The 19,123-nt window shown below is 46.3% G+C and overlaps 1 protein-coding gene across 3 annotated transcripts in view; it reads left to right on the top strand.

Annotated features, from left to right (window-relative positions):
• The window catches only part of LOC121578809 (E3 ubiquitin-protein ligase RNF123), a 266,423-nt gene that overhangs the window by 12,528 nt on the left and 234,772 nt on the right, over window positions 1-19,123 (top strand). For 2 of the 3 annotated variants that reach the window (XM_045223719.1, XM_045223720.1), the window contains exons 12-20: window positions 150-275; window positions 606-698; window positions 4,575-4,648; window positions 6,780-6,927; window positions 7,976-8,066; window positions 8,788-8,849; window positions 9,144-9,215; window positions 9,333-9,453; window positions 12,862-12,963. In XM_045223719.1, the coding sequence (XP_045079654.1) occupies window positions 150-275; window positions 606-698; window positions 4,575-4,648; window positions 6,780-6,927; window positions 7,976-8,066; window positions 8,788-8,849; window positions 9,144-9,215; window positions 9,333-9,453; window positions 12,862-12,963 (889 nt within the window). The remainder of the gene's footprint in view (window positions 1-149; window positions 276-605; window positions 699-4,574; window positions 4,649-6,779; window positions 6,928-7,975; window positions 8,067-8,787; window positions 8,850-9,143; window positions 9,216-9,332; window positions 9,454-12,861; window positions 12,964-19,123) is intronic. The other variant, XM_045223721.1, reaches the window with a different exon arrangement.

A 19,123-nucleotide genomic window follows, 5' to 3' on the forward strand; every position in this document is an offset into this window, starting at 1 on the left:
CAATGGGGATCAAAACATTGTTCATGTCTCATAATTTATCTTGTGTGTATTCTTGTCTCCAGTGTAATATGTTGAGTATCTGCCTCTCCAGTGTAATATGTTGAGTATCTGCCTCTCCAGTGTAATATGTTGAGTATCTGCCTCTACAGTGTAAGGTGTATCTGGTAGAAGATGTGCTGATGAACTTCCTACTGGGTATACTGGAGGGGGGCGGCTCAGTGGACGAACATCCTCTCATACAGCAGCTCCTAGACCTCTTCTGGCTTCTCATGGAGGTTAGTACCTACCCTTTAACCTCCACCTCTACACCCTAATCTCTATTTCTACCCCTACTTCTGGCTGCTCATGGAGGTGAGCATCTGGCCTAGCATGTAGCCAACACTAGCTAGTCTTTGCTGAACATATTTCCTGCACCTGTATGGGGGGCCAATCCTAGCTTGGAGATCTTCTCGCTTAACTCAAAACTTTTGTGTAAATCGTGCATTGATGTCAACGGTAGATTTGTGCAAAAAAAACTCAAGTCATGCGTGCAGCTCTCGAAATTAGGATTGGGGACTAAGTGCATATGTCATGTTTTTCTGTTTGCGATGACTCTGCCCGTACAGGACTATGAGGTGAACGAGTGTCTGAAGCAACTGATGATGTCACTGCTAAGGGCCTACAGATTCTCCCCCATCATCCCCGACCTGGGCTTCCAGGTAGGAGACCATGCCCACTGACCATGCCCTGGCATACCTGTAGAGTTACTTCCTGTCTCAGACTCCGCCCCCTCCGTACAATACCTGGGCTGCGTTCCAAACACGTAAAAGACACACCCTCAGCCCTCCAAATTAAGTGGACACTTCTGCTGACGTATCTACAGGATACGCATGGGATACACTGAGGGTACAAAACGTTAGGAACACCTGCTCTTTCAATTACATAGATTGCCTAGTTAAATCCAGGTGAAAGCTACGATCCCTTATTGATGTCACTTGTTAAATCCACTTCAATCAGTGTAGATGAAGGGGAGGAGACAGGTTAAAGAAGGATGCTTAAGCTTTGAGACATGGATTGTGTATGTGTGTCATTTAGAGAGCGAATGGGCAAGACAAAATATTTAAGTGCCTTTTGAACGGGGTATGGTAGTAGGTGCCAGACGCACCGGTTTGTGTCAAGAACTGCAACGCTGCTGGTCAAGAACTGCAACGCTGCTGGGTTTTTCATGCTCAACAGTTTCCTGTGTGTATCAGGAATCCCTGTGGAGGAATTGAGGCTCTTCTGAGGACAAAGGGGGGTGCAACTCAATATTAGGAAGGAGATCCTAATGTACATTGTCTAACTAAATAAGACATTATTATTATTATTATTAATAATAATACTACAAGATGAGAATAGGAACATAAAGGAAATGGCTCAGTAGAATAGAATGAACATTTTACCATCAGTATAAAACAGGAAGGAACTATATATAGTCCAGTATTTACACGTGATGGGGGGTTAGTGTATAAACTGAGCAGTATAATAAGAGTCTGGTAGCAGCAGGTGTGTGTGTGTGTGTGTGTAGCATGAATGTACGTGTGTGAATGAGTGCATGTGTGCTAAGGAGAGTCAGTGCAGGTGGTCAGTCCAGTTCAAGTGTTCAGCAGTCTGGTGGCTTGTAGATAGAAACTGTCTCTGAGCCTGTTGGTATCAGACCTCATGCTCCGATACCGTCTGCCCGACAGTAAGGGAGAGAACAGCTCGTGGCTGGGGTCCTTGATGATGCTGCGGGCCTTCCTCAGGCACCTTTTCGAGTAGATGTGTGGGAGCATGGTCCCAGTGATGTCGTGGATGTGTGGGAGCATGGTCCCAGTGATGTCCTGGATGTGTGGGAGCATGGTCCCAGTGATGTCCTGGATGTGTGGGAGCATGGTCCCAGTGATGTCCTGGATGGGTGGGAGCACGGTCCCAGTGATGTCCTGGATGTGTGGGAGCATGGTCCCAGTGATGTCCTGGATGTGTGGGAGCATGGTCCCAGTGATGTCCTGGATGTGTGGGAGCATGGTCCCAGTGATGTCCTGGATAAGTGGGGGCACGGTCCCAGTGATGTCCTGGATGTGTGGGAGCACGGTCCCAGTGATGTCCTGGATGTGTGGGAGCACGGTCCCAGTGATGTCCTGGATGTGTGGGAGCATGGTCCCAGTGATGTTCTGGATGTGTGGGAGCATGGTCCCAGTGATGTTCTGGATGTGTGGGAGCATGGTCCCAGTGATGTCCTGGATGTGTGGGAGCATGGTCCCAGTGATGTCCTGGATGTGTGGGAGCATGGTCCCAGTGATGTCCTGGATGTGTGGGAGCATGGTCCCAGTGATGTCCTGGATGTGTGGGAGCATGGTCCCAGTGATGTCCTGGATGTGTGGGAGCATGGTCCCAGTGATGTCCTGGATGTGTGGGAGCATGGTCCCAATGATGTCCTGGATGGGTGGGAGCATGGTCCCAGTGATGTCCTGGATGTGTGGGAGCATGGTCCCAGTGATGTCCTGGATGGGCGGGAGCATGGTCCCAGTGATGTCCTGGATGTGTGGGAGCATGGTCCCAGTGATGTCCTGGATGGGTGGGAGCATGGTCCCAGTGATGTCCTGGATGGGCGGGAGCATGGTCCCAGTGATGTCCTGGATGTGTGGGAGCATGGTCCCAGTGATGTCCTGGGCAATCTTCACCACCCGCTGGAAGGCCTTGGGTCGTGGAAGGAGCAATTCCCGTACCAGGCCGTGATGCAACCGGTCAGGACACTCCATGGTGCAGCGGTAGTATTTGACCCGGGGCGGCATGCCAAATTTCTTCAGTGGCCTCAGGAAGTAGAGACGCTGTTACGTCCTCTTGTCAAGGGTGGTGGTGTTGTTAGTCCACGACAAGTCCTCGTGATGTGGAGGGAACAATAGTGCTGAATGCTGAACTGTAGTCAATGAACAGCGTTCTCACATAGGTGTTACTCCTGTCCAGATGTGTTACGGCCATGTGTGTGAATGGTGATGGAAATGTCATCTTCCATGGATCTGTTGGAGCGGTTGGCAGATTGGAGTGGGTCCAGTGTGACTGGTATGCTGGCCTTGATGTGGGCCGTGACCAGCCTCTCAAAGCACTTCATGATGACCGAGGTGAGCGCGACGGGAATGTCACCTTTGTTTTTCTTGGGCACTGGCACTGGGTGGTTGCCTTAAAGCAGGTGGGGACTACAGCCTGGGAGAAGGACAGGTTGAAAATGTCAGAGAAGATACCTGCCATCTGGTAAGCACATACTCTGAGGATGTGGCCAGCGATGCCATCTGGGCCGGTGGCTTTGTGGGTATTCACTCTTGAGTTTTCCTCACTTCCACATCGGAGAGCGAAAGCACCTGTTCGTCCGGAGCAGCAGGAGTCTTCCTGGATGAATCGGTATTGTCTGCCTCGAAGCGAGCATAGAATGTGTCAAACTCATAGAATGTGTTAAGCTCGTCTGAGAGGGAGACTAGCTCGATCTGCCTTTGCAGTCTGTGATAGTCTGTAGTCCTTTCCACATGCGATGCGAGTCTGTGTTGTCTTTTTGCGTCCCTAATGGATTTGCGGAGCTCGTACCTGCTTGCCTTGAATGGTTCGCTCCACCGAGTCATCGGTGTTCGTTCTGCTGACTTTGAATGCTGCAGTATGGGCTCTCAGCATGGTACGGATGTCTCCTTTAATCCAGTGTTTTTGGTTGGGGTATGTCCGGATTATGATTGTGGGCACATCATCATCATCATCATCATCATCACATTTCCTAATGAAGCCTGTGACTGCCGATGTATATTCCTCAATGTTGATGGACGTGTCCTGGGTGGATGAATCTTTTAGAACATATTTCGATCAGTATTCTCAAAACAATCCTGCAGCATTAACTCTGCCTGCTCTGTCCAGTGCCTCAATATTCTCTGTGTTGGTGGCTCCCTCTTGAGTTGCTGCTTGTAGGCGGAGAGTAGGAACAGTGGCTGTGTCTCAAATGATACCCTATTTATTAAACTGTGTAGTGCGCCACTTTGCACCAGCGCCCTTTTAGTGCCCTATGTTGCACTGGTCAAAGTAGTGCACCATGTAGGGAATAGGGTGTAATTTGAAACACAGCCTCAGATCTTCTCCAAACGAAGGACACTGAGACGATGGACAGCCAATCAGATATCACCTTGGTGTGATTATACGTAGTCGGTTAATTCAGGAAGTACCTCATAAATAAATAATAATTTGAATTTACGATGTTGACGTTAAACCTTAGATGCACCAAAGGAGCAGCTGTGTTTGTGTAGGAGTAGGATGTCTTTCAGTTAGTCCTTGTCATGGTTCAGAGCTGTGTGTGTGTGCGCATGTTTAGGAGTTGGGTGTCTTTCAGTTAGTCCTTGTCACATTTAGTGGAGGAGAGCTTGTTGAGGTGAGGAGGTTACAGTCTGAGATAGGTGGTTAAAAATGTCCAGCAGCTCTGCAGATATTTACATAGTTCAGAGCTGTGGGTGTAGGTGGGTCTGGGAGTGTGTATATTCAATATATTCTAATGGTAATTGTGACTGCAATATGACTTATAATTTGTCTTCTGTGACATTCTCCAGATTCACTACCTACGTTTGACGACCGCTATCCTGCGCCATGAGAAGTCCAGGAAGTATCTGCTCAGCAACGTTCTATATCCTTTCATTGGTTCATGTCGTGCTTATAATGCTTCATAATTATTACATTGTAAGTGGTGATGTACTTGCGATGATCATGATTTTGAGACAATGTAGTTGTCTCAAAAATGTAAATGCTCTTTAGTTGCTCAAGATAAGATTCTGCCAAACGATATACAGCTGCGGAAAAAAGTAAGAGACCACTGCAAAATTATCAGTTTCTCTGGTTTTACTATTTATAGGTATGTGTTTGGGTAAAAATAACATTTTTGTTTTATTCTATAAACTACTGACAACATTTCTCCCAAATTCCAAATAACAATATTGTCATGTAGAGCATTTATGTGCAGAAAATGACAACTGGTCAAAATAACAAAAAAAGATGCAGTGTTGTCAGACCTCGAATAATGCAAAGAAAATAAGTTCATGTTCATTTTCAAACAACACAATACTAATGTTTTAACTTAGGAAGAGTTCAGAAATCAATATTTGGTGGAATAACCCTGATTTTCAATCACAGCTTTCATGTGTCTTGGCATGCTCTCCACCAGTCTTTCACATTGATGTTGGGTGACTTTATGCCACTCCTGGCGCAGAAATTCAAGCAGCTTGGCTTTGTTTGATGGCTTGTGACCATCCAGCTTCCTCTTGATCACATTCCAGAAGTTTTCAATGGGGTTCAGGTCTGGAGATTGACCTTGCTGTGTGGCATGGCACATTGTCCTGCTGGAAAAACCAATCCTCAGAGTTGGGGAACAATGTCAGAGCAAAAGGAAGATTTTTCTCTTCCAGGACAACCTTGTACGTGGCTTGATTCATGCGTCCTTCACAAAGACAAATCTGCCAGATTCCAGCCTTGCTGAAGCACCCCCAGATCATCACAGATCCTCCACCAAATTTCACAGTGGGTGCGAGACACTGTGGCTTGTAGGCCTCTCCAGGTCTCCGTCTAACTATTAGACAACCAGGTTTTGGGCAAAGCTGAAAATTGGACTCATCAGAGAAGATTACCTTACTCCAGTCCTTATGGTCTTTTGCAAACCTCAGCCTGGCTCTTCTTTGCTTATCATTGATGAAGGGCTTTTTTTCTAGCTTTGCACGACTTCAGCCCTGGCCCTAGGAGCCTGTTTCGAACCGTCCTCGCCGTGCACTTCACCCCAGATGCCGTTTGCCATTATTTTTGTAGGTCACTTGATGTCATCCTACGGTTGTTGAGTGACATTCGAATGAGTTGGCGGTCATCCCGGTCAGTAGAGAGTCGTTTTCGCCCTCTGCCGGTCTGTAGCTTTGTTGTCCCCAATGTCTGCTGCTTGACCTTGTTCTTATGAAACGCCGTCTTTGAAATTTTAAGGATGGAAGCAACCTGACGCTCACTGTATCCCTCTGCCAGTAAAGCCAGAATTGAACCCTTCTTTTCCTCACTCAAAACTTCCCTTTTCAACTCTTTTGGCATGGTCAATAGTTGTTTTTTGATTTATATTACTTTTGAGGTACTATTAGCACTGTTTTTGCCATCCAGCTGGTCCTATTGCAAGATGATAGTGATGACCACAGCAGTGGTTTTTATACTTTTCCTCGTTAAATAAGATTTGGTTCAGGTGATCACCTAATCAGTACCTAATTCAGTAGAATGAGGTGTGCCTGTGTTGGAGTTCAACAGACACTGGAATGGAATGGCTGTCATACATGTAGAGATGCTGATTTAAGAAAAATTTTGCAGTGGTCTCTTAAATTTTTCCACAGCTGTATATCCCCCTAGGGCTCAGTCCTTGGACCCCTACAACTTTCCGGTGTGAACGGTGTGTTTTACAGTATATTTTGACTGCCTCTGTGAGCGTCTTTGTAGTATTGCACGCTGTGCCACTTGGTATGTGAAGGATGTTGTTGGGTACGTGTAGGATGTTGTTGGGTACGTGTAGGATGTTGTTGGGTACGTGTAGGATGTTGTCGGGTACGTGTAGGATGTTGTCGGGTACGTGTAGGATGTTGTCGGGTACGTGTAGGATGTTGTCGGGTACGTGTAGGATGTTGTCGGGTACGTGTAGGATGTTGTCGGGTACGTGTAGGATGTTGTCGGGTACGTGTAGGATGTTGTCGGGTACGTGTAGGATGTTGTTGGGTACGTGTAGGATCTTTAACTCTCAACACGTTTGACGTTCTGCGCTCGGTGGTGTTCTTCTACATTAAGACTCCTCTGAGGGTGAAGGAGGCGGGACTAGAGGAACTCATCCCCACCACCTGGTGGCCCACACGCTTCGACAAAGAGGTACAGCCAATCACAGCTCTCCTCTCAGAGGTACAGCCAATCACATCTCTCCTCTCAGAGGTACAGGCAATACATCTCTGTTGCGCCCCAGTAGTGTCTCCTTTCACCTGATGTGTGCACTTTTTCTATACTTTCCACAAATCTAAAAGCATTGGATTGGTGGAGGCATGGGCTAGTGGGAAATTACACCATCTTTCTTATACCAGTCATTTCCTATAAAATCAGTGAAGGGAAGTGAACAAGTGCACACTTTGGGAGGAATGAGAGATAATTGGGACAGAGCCACAATCATATCTCTCCTCTGAAACAATCACATTCCTGTTCTCAAGCGTAGAGGGTTTTCTCTGAAACAATCACATTCCTGTTCTCAAGCGTAGAGGGTTTTCTCTGAAACAGTCACATTCCTGTTCGCAAGCGTAGAGGGTTTTCTCTGAAACAATCACATTCCTGTTCTCAAGCGTAGAGGGTTTTCTCTGAAACAGTCACATTCCTGTTCGCAAGCGTAGAGGGTTTTCTCTGAAACAATCACATTCCTGTTCTCAAGCGTAGAGGGTTTTCTGTCCCATGTTCAGTAGGTCACAAAACAAAGACATCTGGGAAACAAAATAAAAAATAATATTTGTTATCTTTATATTACCGAGACACGTTTGAAAAGGATGTCAAATGATTTGGCGATCATTTTTTGTTGTTGTTTCAGAAGCGGATAACATTTCTAGCTACATTCTTAGACAAAAAAAGGTTATTCGTTTGTCCACATAGGATCACCGTTTTGCTTCCAGGTTTTTGCCCTACCACTACACAGCTGATTCAAATGATCAAGGCTTGATTATCAGTGGGGTCCCGAGGACCGAGTTTGGGAAACCCTCTGTTAGTGAAAGGGTTCCACTTGGAACCAAAAGTCGTTATTTTCAGAGGATTTACCCATGGGGACAACTGAAGAATCCTTTTTGGTTCTAGGTAGCACTGCTTATTTCTACGAGTGTAACAAAGTGATAACAGGAACTGTGGTTGTATGAAATACAGTACAATCAGTCCCCTGTCATGTGACTATACAATCAGTCCCCTGTCATGTGACTAGGGAAAGGAGTCTAAAGATGAGAGTGCAGAGGAGAGGCTGAGACGCCGGGCCTACGAGAGAGGCTGTCAGAGGCTCAAGAAGAGGATTGAGGGTAAGTAATGTCCACTACTGTTAAAATCCCCCTCACACCTGTCTGTCTGTCTGTCTCTCTGTCTGCCTGTCTACCCAGTACAGCCAGAAGGGGTTGGGTCCCTCCTAGGTTGGGTCCCTCCTAGGTTGGGTCCCTCTAGGTTGGGTCCCTCTAGGTTGGGTCCCTCTAGGTTGGGTCCCTCTAGGTTGGGTCCCTCTAGGTTGGGTCCCTCTAGGTTGGGTCCCTCTAGGTTGGGTCCCTCCTAGGTTGGGTCCCTCCTAGGTTGGGTCCCTCCTAGGTTGGGTCCCTCTAGGTTGGGTCCCTCCTAGGTTGGGTCCCTCCTAGGTTGGGTCCCTCCTAGGTTGGGTCCCTCCTAGGTTGGGTCCCTCTAGGTTGGGTCCCTCTAGGTTGGGTCCCTCTAGGTTGGGTCCCTCTAGGTTGGGTCCCTCTAGGTTGGGTCCCTCTAGGTTGGGTCCCTCTAGGTTGGGTCCCTCTAGGTTGGGTCCCTCTGGGTTGGGTCCCTCTAGGTTGGGTTCCTTTCTACGTTTTCTTCCTTGGGAGTTTTTTTTCCCCCCCTTTCCTGTGCTTCTGTTCCTGCTTCTGCTTGCTCTTTGTGGTCCAGGCCTGGTTCTGTGAAAGCACTTTGTGACAACTGCTGATGTTAAAAAAAAGGTTTTATAAATGCATTTTACTGTGCTCAATGCTCTCTGGCTCAGCTGTGCGGTCTCTTCTGTCCTGTCAGTGGTGGAGGAGTTGCAGGTTCAGATCCTGAAGCTGATGCTCAACAACAAGGACAAAGGGACGGTACGTTACTTTGGTTTAGACTTTCATTTTGGCCATTTTTAGCAAAACATTTTATCCCGATGTACGTACAGAAATGTCAGCATTGACACATTTATTCGCTGGAGATGCACCATTGAGGCCGTTTGCTTCACTAGGAGCTGAAATGAATAAATGTGATTTCCCCCAGGATATCTGGGGGAATCAAAATCACATTACTGCTGTTGTTTTCTGGTGTCCTTCACTATAATGCAGTTATACTTCCATTAGAACATGTCTAAAACTCTCACTGACCATCGCTGCCTCTGTCTCTCACAGGGTGAAGCGTCGCGGTACATATTCCTGAATAAGTTCAGGAAGTTTCTACAGGAGAACGCCAGCAACAGAGGGGTAAGAGATGATGATGATGATGATGATGATGCGTTTCCTGTGTGTGTGAATCTTTCAGCACCTCACAGCGCTGTGTCCTCCATAAAACATGGTGTGTTTCCTGCGTGTGTCCTGCAGCATCCCACGGCGCTGTGTCCTCCAGAATACATGGTGTGTTTCCTGCATCGTCTCATCATGGCCGTAAGGAGCTACTGGGATGAAGGGAAGATGAGGAACCCTGCCAGCGTCAGCAGCGACGGTGAGAGACACCAGGGTTTCTGTTTTTTCGGGAAAATGTGGCGCCGGACTTTTGAACAGCAGCATTTTAAATTTACCGGACATTTGAGAAATTTACCGGACTGATATGCATTGGGGTGTGTAACCCGATTTAGGGCGTCCACCCACGGTGCTTAGAACGACAGAAATCACATTTTTAGATTATGGTCATTCATCTTAACAGAACATGCAACAGCGTGCGTCCTTATCGAATTCCGATGTTCATTTGAAGATGTTAGTATAACTGTCCACATTTTGACTTTTCCTCAGCCAACAAGACGAGTAATGAACAGCAAAGTCAGAAGCCTATGTCAATCTACTATCCCCCATAGGAGAAAAGTTTACCTATACTATTGGTCAGCTTGCCGTTCTCTGCGAGAAAGAAATAGCCTATTCCAAACAAACTCTGGGACAGTTGTGGGACCATATATCACTAATTCACCAGTAGGCTACATCAACAAAAAAAAAACAATGAGTCTGATGCAACAGATCCGAACGTTTAGCTTCAAATGTTGATAAACTGTTATTTCTTCACATCATAAAGCGCAGCAATGCGCACAAGGCATGTTCGTTCCATAATGCAATTAGCGGGAAAACACTGTTGTCAAAAGCGCACCTCACATGAGAGCTTTTTCATGAGACAGAGATGGAAATACCCATTAGAATTTTAGAAAGAGGGGAGATCTAAAGATGTAACCACTAGCATGGGGTTGCTAATATGACTAGGATTGTGCCTCTGGTTACTAGACAATGAAATAATTCCAATATAACATGAGAAATAGGCTACTAGTTTCATATTTCATTTCAAGTCTTTAAAAATAATTGGCTTGGCTAGGTAAGGTGAACATGCCTCATAATATGTAGTAAAACGTTCCGGTTTCAAACGATGAAGTATGTTTTCAAAATGCATACTGCCTCCAGCTCATTGCAAAGTGGTGTGTTGAAGCCTGCCTACCGTTATATGCAATTGAATGGCGAAATGGAAGTGCGCTTCAATTACCAGTTGAGAAATAAAATAGTAGCTCTTTTTAATCTTGGCTATCAACAGGGCAATAACATTGTGAGCAAAATGATTAATCATACCATTTTAGTAAATAGTTTAAGGGACCTTTTTTACATTTGAGCATCTGTGGCCTCCATTTCAGAAAATGTACCTAAAATGTGTAATTGGTGTTACCATCATTGGTGTTACTACTCCTACTGGTTGCACAGTGTTATCATAATGGTAAACATGATTTAAAGTCATTAAGCTACCATATTAGTTGATTTAGAATGGGAAGATGTACTCACATATACATTTTAATAAAAGACAAATCCATGCCCAAATGCCACCTTTAATTCAAGAACGACCCAACTTCAAACTTTGAGTGGGAATACAACAGACCAATGTCAAGTTACTTCTATTAAAGGGATACTTCAGGATTTTGGCGATGAAGCCCTTTTATACTTCCCCAGAGTCAGATGAACTCGTGGATACCATATTCGTCTCTGCCTGCAGTTTTGAAGTAAGTTGCTAACGAGTGTTAGCATGCTAGCTGTTACCATAGACTTCTAGTCATTGCCCTAACGCTAGTTAGCATTGGCTTTCGAAAACTACCTCTAACTTCCTTCTCACTTGATGCGGATACATAAACATTACATCCATGAGTTCATCTGACTCTGGGGAAATAGAAAAATGGGTTCATTAGACAAAATCCCAAAGTATCCCTTTAACCCTGCAGTTGGAGAGGATTTGGAGGAGACCTCAAACCCATCAGCGCATTCGATCAGTGTCTAGGGGCAACTTCACCCTACTCAGAGCAAAGCCCTCAAAGTATTCCAGTTTAAACATCCAGTCAGGGGTCCGCAGAGTAATATGAGAAGAATGCAATTGCTGCATTTTATGTAGATTTTCTAAACTAAGTGCATGGTTTCGCACAAGGCGCTTAAAGTACTTGAATTTGGCACTCGGAGAAGTCATTTTCTCAAGTTCGTTCTTGAAAAGTACTTGAATTAAAAATGAGAGGAACAGATAATGATCAAATGTTTTGGTCTTGCTAATTTAATTTCTACCAAGTTTTATTTCCTGACGTGTTTTGCGCTGTGATTGCCAGGCGAGCTCGCTCATTCCACCCACACTGCCACTCAGCCGGGCAGGTACAGAACTGACTGATTAGGAGCTGCCAAATGTCACATTGATAGCTAAAATGCCGGGCAAATGTAGATTAAATTCTGCCTTTTGTGCATATGGAACATTTCTGGGATCTTTTATTTTCAGCTCATGAAACATAGGACCAACACTATATGTTGCGTTTTTTATGTTTTTGTTCAGTATAGATTACTCACTATTTTTTTACCACTACATCTCACTGGACCCAACCAACCCACACTGTGAGTTGCAAAAAAATGCGTCAGACTTTCACATTGCGAGCATGGGTGAATCGGCCCTGAAGAGCCACGTGAAGGGCGAAAGACACGACACTGCATCCTGTGCTGGCGCCAGTTCTACATTGTGACTTTTTCTCTGCAACAACCTCCAGATTTTGCCAATCACTTCAATCATGGACCGCCCGCGATATTCCGCTTTATCAAGCAGTGGCCGTGCTCCTGCCGTTCTGGTGCCGTTTTCCTCACAGCCCCCCCCGCCCTTCTCCCGAGCGACACTAAAGCTGCCAGTTGGAAGCAAGACACATTTTCGTAGCTATTAAGTAGTAGATTCCCAAATGCCCAATAAAAAGTAATTAAGCTGAAATTGTGGAGTAATGTGTATAGAAAATGTGTGTTCACCAGTTGGCATGTCCCAAAACTCTGCTCATCACTACTCAAATTACAAAATCATCAGTACTGACTTACCACTCATGGATATAGTATATAAGTAGTGAAACAATGTATTATTGAGTAGAACTTGTAAAGTAGTGATGAATACTAAGTTATTTTTCTTCCATGGTTGTGATGATATACTGCCATCTGGTGGCGACTAGAAACAATTGCATAATATGAACTATTACAAATTGATAATCCTTGAAAATATATATTAGTGCTTGAAAACGTACTTGAAAGTCCTTGAATTTGTCTTGCCACTGTCTGTACGAACCTTGTCCAATACTAAACACACTGCTCACTTTTCCCCCAGTATCCATTAGACTCTTAGCCATCTACTACATCAAAGGCTAAGGGCATCACATCCCCTGGTATTAATAGGAAAATGGGAGATATTTAACAGAAAAGCGTTTCCTAAGCCATTTCTACGTTTGTTTTCCCCTCTCATCCTATTGCTCAGGGGACTGAGTTTATAATTATCTTAATTACTTTACGGGCAATTAGCCACAATAGCCGCTGTCTTCATCTACTACGTCAATGGTAATTGTAATCCTCTTCTCTCCTCCTCCTCTTCCCCCTCTCCTCTCTCCAGAGGCTTACGTTCCCCCTCAGCTCTTCTACAATGGGAAGGTGGACTACTTTGACCTGCAGCGACTTGGAGGCCTTCTCTCTCATCTGAAGAAAACCCTCAAAGGTTTGAAACAACTGTCTTCTACTCTCCTTTTTTCTTTTGATACCAAAGAAATATGTCCTGGAGATGGTGTTGGCTGACGACGGAGTTCTAAAACAAGCATTCTAAACGGAGTTCTAAAACAAGCATTCTAAACGGAGTTCTAAAACAAGCATTCTAAACAGAGTTCTAAAACAAGCATTCTAAACGGAGTTCTAAAACAAGCATTCTAAACGGAGTTCTAAAACAAGCATTCTAAACGGAGTTCTAAAACAAGCATTTTAAATAGAGTTCTAAAACAAGCATTTTAAATAGAGTTCTAAAACAAGCATTCTAAACAGAGTTCTAAAACAAGCATTCTGAAAATAATCTGTGGTTTTGATATGGGATGTACTTGGTTTGATAAGGAGATGTGTTAAAAGTTCACCCACTTTCAGGAATTACTTCAGCTCAAGACATGTTGCAAATGCCCTCTGACACAGCACTATACAGAAATAGCTTTGTGAGAATAGAGCCAAGTCTGAAATGTTCCTTATTCCCTATGAAGTGCACTTATTTTGGCCAAAGCCACATACAGTAGTGCACTAGTAGTGCTGAGCAATTAGTGCTTTTTGAGGTGTTTTCGATTTAGGATTTGATTATTTATTTCTACGTTAAATGCGCTATGCATTATGCGGGTTGAATGCCGTAACACAGAATAAAACGATTTATGAAAGTCCCATGATGTTAGTGACTGCCCATTACTGCTTATCAGGAAGTGCATAGAGGATGTTGTTCCCACTGTGACGATTTAGAACTTATCCAAACCAAAAACCGTGGGAAGATGGCAGCATTCGCGCAAAACTGAAAGCGAGAACCACCGCGTTTAACCACAGCGAGGTGACTGGGAACATGGATGAGTAACAACCGTCCAGCTATGACCTCCGTTAGACAATCAGAGGCGAAACGACAGCACAGGGACAAAGGGGAGTCGCACTTCGACGGCTCGGACACCAGACGTACACGTCAGGGATTATAAAGAGAGAACCAGCCACGTCGCGTACACCGACGCCTCGCTCCCGGACTTAAACATCACCGTGGACCGCTTCGAGGAAAACACTGAGCCGCCGACGCTCACGAGGACTGTGAGCTCTCGCTCTCCGTTGGCCGACGTGATTTAAGACATTTAACCCTCGCAACGCTGCCGGCCCAGACAGCGTCCCTAGCCGCGTCCTCAGAGCATGTGCAGACTAGCTGGCTGGAGTGTTTATGAACCTATTCAATATCTCCCTATCCCAGTCTGTTGTCCCCACTTGCTTCAAGATGTCCACCATTGTTCATGTACCCAAGAAAGCGAAGGTAACTGAACTAAATGACTATCACCCCGTAGAACTCACTTCTGTCATCACGAAGGTCATTGAGAGGCTAGTTAAGGATCATATCACCTCCACCTTAACCCGACACCCTAGAACCACTACAATTCACATACCGCCCCAATAGATCCACGGATGACGCAATCACCATTGCACTGCACACTGCCCTATCCCATCTGGATAAGAGGAATACCTATGTAAGAATGCTGTTCATCGACTACAGCTCAGCGTTCAACACCATAGTGCCCTCCAAGCTCATCACTAAGCTCAGGGCCCTGGGTTTGAACCCCTCCCTGTGCAATTGCACCGTCCGCAACTGCAGGGCTCTCCAGAGGGTGGTGCGGTCAGCCCAACGTATCACCGGGGGCACGCTGCCTGCCCTCCAGGACACCTACAGCACCCGGTGTCACAGGAAGGCCAAGAAGATGATCAAGGACCTGAACCACCCGAGCCACGGCCTGTTCACCCCGCTACCATCAAGAAATCGGAGACATTACAGGTTTATCAAAGCTGGACTGAAAAACAGCTTCTATCTCCAGGCCATCAGACTGTTAAATGGTCACCACTAGCCTGCCTCCACCCAGTAGCCTGCCCTGAACTTAGTCACTGTCACTAGCCGGCTACCACCCAGTACTCTACCCTGCACCTTAGAGACTGCTGCCCCATGTACATAGTCATGGAACACTGGTCACTTTAATAATGTTTACATACTGTTTTACCCACTTCATATCTATATACTGTATTCTAGTCAAGGCTCATCCTAGATAACTACTGCTGTACACACCTTTTCTATTCATATACTGTTTAGGGTTGAATAGCGGGAACCGGGTTACCGAGATTTTACTGCCCAAACCCCCCCCCCCACTCCCTTTTCCCGGTATAAATAATAGCGAGAAACCGGTAAATGTATAATATATTATTTATATGAACAGCATGACGTGAAATGGAACTGTTAAATGATATTCGATGTCTGTATCTGGCTTCTCTTCGGGCCTCCAGCCTCCTCTCTGCTATCTGCATGATCAATCATCAACGCTCAGGGTGGGGACATGGAGCGCAGTTCACAATGCACGTATCATCTCGTCACGGTCACTTTATTTTCTTGTGACAGGTAGGCCTTCGTTTTACTGCAGCATAGCCTATGCTATCACTCTCGATCTCTTCTCTTCCTCGCCGTGTCCGCCCCACACCAGAGATCTGTATATAATGAGGAGATGCTCATGTCTCCGCCCTAACAATGGTAGTCGTTGTCCCAAAGAAAAGAAAGGAAGGCGACAAGCTCAGGTCCAAAATAAGCCCATAGAAACCCATTGGGCTTATTTTGGACAGATTTTGGCGAGAGTGAAGTCTCTTGCTTCGCCTCTTCCTCTCTGCCCTCACAGGCCGGACAAGTAGATGCGCAATGGATTATGGTCATTGTAGTTAGTTTAGCGCAGAAAACTTGGTAATTATGTTGAATTCTGGCCTGTTGGAAACTACAATGCCCTACTACATCGCACAGTTCGGGCTTGATTTATCTCTAGAGACACTGCGAATTGCCCTTATAGAACGTCGGTCAATTGGTACAAAAATAATAATAATACAAAAATAACCAACATTTCGGGTTAATCGCTCAGCAACACGCACTATATAGAGCCCCACAGTGGACGCGTCGTAGTAGAGAGAGAAGCGTCACGTCAGGGTAAGCCCTTTATTTGAAGTGTTTCTAAAATCCCCTATGGGGAAAATGGAACGGGTGGGGGAAAAAAACGATTGGAACTTTTTCTGTGTTTTTGACCGCTAGGTTTTATGGGTATTATGACTCATACTGTGGTACTCCTATAGAGAATAGTGTGCTCCTTAGGAGAACCACTAGAGGTAGTTGTTCTGTTTTCTAGCGCCGTAGAGCGGTCTAACAGTGAGTTTTACTGCTTCTGTCCGAGGCCTCGTGGAAAGCTTGAGAGCAAAGAGAGAGAGAGAGAGACTCTGAACTGTAAGGACAACCAAGTGCTCTTATTTTAGTGCTTCTGTCCGAGGCCTCGTGGAAAGCTTGAGAGCAAAGAGAGAGAGAGAGACTGAACTGTAAGGACAACCAAGTGCTCTTATTTTAGTGCTTCTGTCCGAGGCCTCGTGGAAAGCTTGAGAGCAAAGAGAGAGAGAGAGACTGAACTGTAAGGACAACCAAGTGCTCTTATTTTAGTGCTTCTGTCCGAGGCCTCGTGGAAAGCTTGAGAGCAAAGAGAGAGAGAGAGACTGAACTGTAAGGACAACCAAGTGCTCTTATTTTAGTGCTTCTGTCCGAGGCCTCGTGGAAAGCTTGAGAGCAAAGAGAGAGAGAGAGACTGAACTGTAAGGACAACCAAGTGCTCTTATTTTAGTGCTTCTGTCCGAGGCCTCGTGGAAAGCTTGAGAGCAAAGAGAGAGAGACTCTGAACTGTAAGGACAACCAAGTGCTCTTATTTTAGTGCTTGTCGGAGGCCTTGGGGAAACATTGTGGAGTGATACACAGGAAGTGGTTGTTGTGATCAACTCTCAGACAGGTTTATATGAGGATATCGATTTGTTCTCAAGGTAGTATTTAGGCTGTGTGGTGAAAAATAGTCCCTGTCTTAGTGCCTTGATAGCCAAGGACAAGAGTAGAGTGGACTATCTTGTATAATGACTATCTTCTCCCCGTCAGTGAAGTGAGCTTTATATCTTAGCTGTTTTATTTTCCATCCAATGTTTTATTCTTCCAGGAAAACTGCCTGGTTTTGTGTTGTGAGGAAATGGGAAGGTCAGAGTGACGGCTGGTTTCCAGGGTTCCATCGGTGTTGATTTAAAGAGAACATGTGGCGGGGGTCTGTAGGAGGGTGTGTGTCGGGGGTCTGTAGGAGGGGGTGTGTCTGTGGCGGGGGTCTGTGGCAGGGGTCTGTAGGAGGGGGTGTGTCTGTGGCAGGGGTCTGTAGGAGGGGGTGTGTCTGTGGCAGGGGTCTGTAGGAGGGGGTGTGTCTGTGGCGGGGGTCTGTAGGAGGGTGTGTGTCTGTGGCAGGGGTCTGTAGGAGGGGGTGTGTCTGTGGCGGGGGTCTGTAGGAGGGGGTGTGGCGGGGGTCTGTAGGAGGTGGTGTGTCTGTGGCGGGGGTCTGTAGGAGGGGTGTGTCTGTGGCGGGGGTCTGTGTGCGGGGGTCTGTAGGAGGGTGTGTGTCTGTGGCGGGGGTCTGTAGGAGGGGGTGTGTCTGTGGCGGGGGGTCTGTAGGAGGGGGTGTGGCAGGGGTCTGTAGGAGGGGGTGTGTCTGGCAGGGGTCTCTAGGAGGGGGTGTGTCTGTGGCGGGGGTCTGTAGGAGGGGGTGTGGCAGGGGTCTGTAGGAGGGGGTGTGTCTGTGGCAGGGGTCTCTAGGAGGGGTGTCTGTGTGGGGTCTGTGGGTGTGGGTTGGGGTGTGTGTGTGTGAACCCCTACTGTGGCATGTGTTATAGACACGAAACATCGCTCTTAACTGGGTCTGTAACTAAGACTTCATACTTCAGAAACACTGCTACTTCTCTTTCATCACTCTCCTTTGCTTAGTCACAGCCTACTCCTGTCAGTATTTACACCACCACCACCCTGTCTTTATGCCAGGCCTCTTCCTGCTCACGGAGAGCTGAAACTAGCCCGATTCAGCTTTTCAACCAGCTAATTATTCAAATGTGGTGCGCTAGACTAGGGTTGGAGTGAAGTTTACATGACGTTGGCGCTCCGGGAACAGGATTTGAGAGCCCTGCTCTCGGCTACAATCCAATCGAACTGATCAGGGAGTGGAGATTTAACATTAGCGGTCTAGTTATAGTATATCTGGTACAATGCAGAACACTTCCTGTGAGATCGAGTAAAGTGTTACCTCTGTGTTGTCAAATAAAGGTATGAAACAACTACCAAATCACCATAGTTGGAATTCATTTGGATGGTGTGGTTTCGGGTCGTTATCGTAGTTTGGTGAAGAAAGCGGGTAACGTTCATCAACCATAGACTGTTTTCCATGTGTCAGTGTGTTTTCGATCTCTATTGGGATCAGAATAGAGAAAAGGAAACTGAAACATTTATACTGTAGCTCCCGTCGTCGAATCAGACGGTGTAGTATATTGTCTTTTGATGAAGCTGGAGAAATAACTAGACGTTTTGAACTGTCTGCCGGAACCTGTACACTACCCATCTGGCTTCAGGTGTAATGGTGTAGGATGAGGTCTGGGTTACGTCTCAAATCACGCCCTACATAGTGTACATTGTATTTTTGTATTAGTGCACTAGGCTATATAGGGGATAGGGTTCCGTTTTGGTATACAACCCTAGTGTTGTTTTACCCTGTGTGTTACAGCAGCAGGCTTCAAAGCATGTTACGTCACCCTGCCCTGCTGCTTCCAGCGTCATCCTAATGTTTTCACAGCAGCCTCCTCTAGGAACAACAGGGTGTCCTCCTCTAGGAACAGCAGGGTGTCCTCCTCTAGGAACAGCAGGGTGTCCTCCTCTAGGAACAGCAGGGTGTCCTCCTCTAGGAACAGCAGGGTGTCCTCCTCTAGGAACAGCAGGGTGTCCTCCTCTAGGAACAGCAGGGTGTCCTCCTCTAGGAACAGCAGGGTGTCCCCCTCTTGGCTCTAAGTAACCCTCCTCTTCACTCCCCCTACACTCCCCCTTCACCACTACTCCCCACCTCTCCTATCCTCTCTCTCCCCCCTACACTCCCCCCTCACCACTACTCCCCACCTCTCCTGTCCTCTCTCCCTCCCCCTCCAGATACATTGGGAAGGGAGAGGTAATTGGACGCTGAGTTCGGGACAGGGCTGTAGTGAATACAAAACCTATTGTGATTCATATACACTACCAGTCAAAAGTTTGGACA

The sequence above is a fragment of the Coregonus clupeaformis genome, chromosome 12 (genome assembly GCF_020615455.1).
Source record: "Coregonus clupeaformis isolate EN_2021a chromosome 12, ASM2061545v1, whole genome shotgun sequence".
Lineage (NCBI taxonomy): Eukaryota > Metazoa > Chordata > Actinopteri > Salmoniformes > Salmonidae > Coregonus > Coregonus clupeaformis.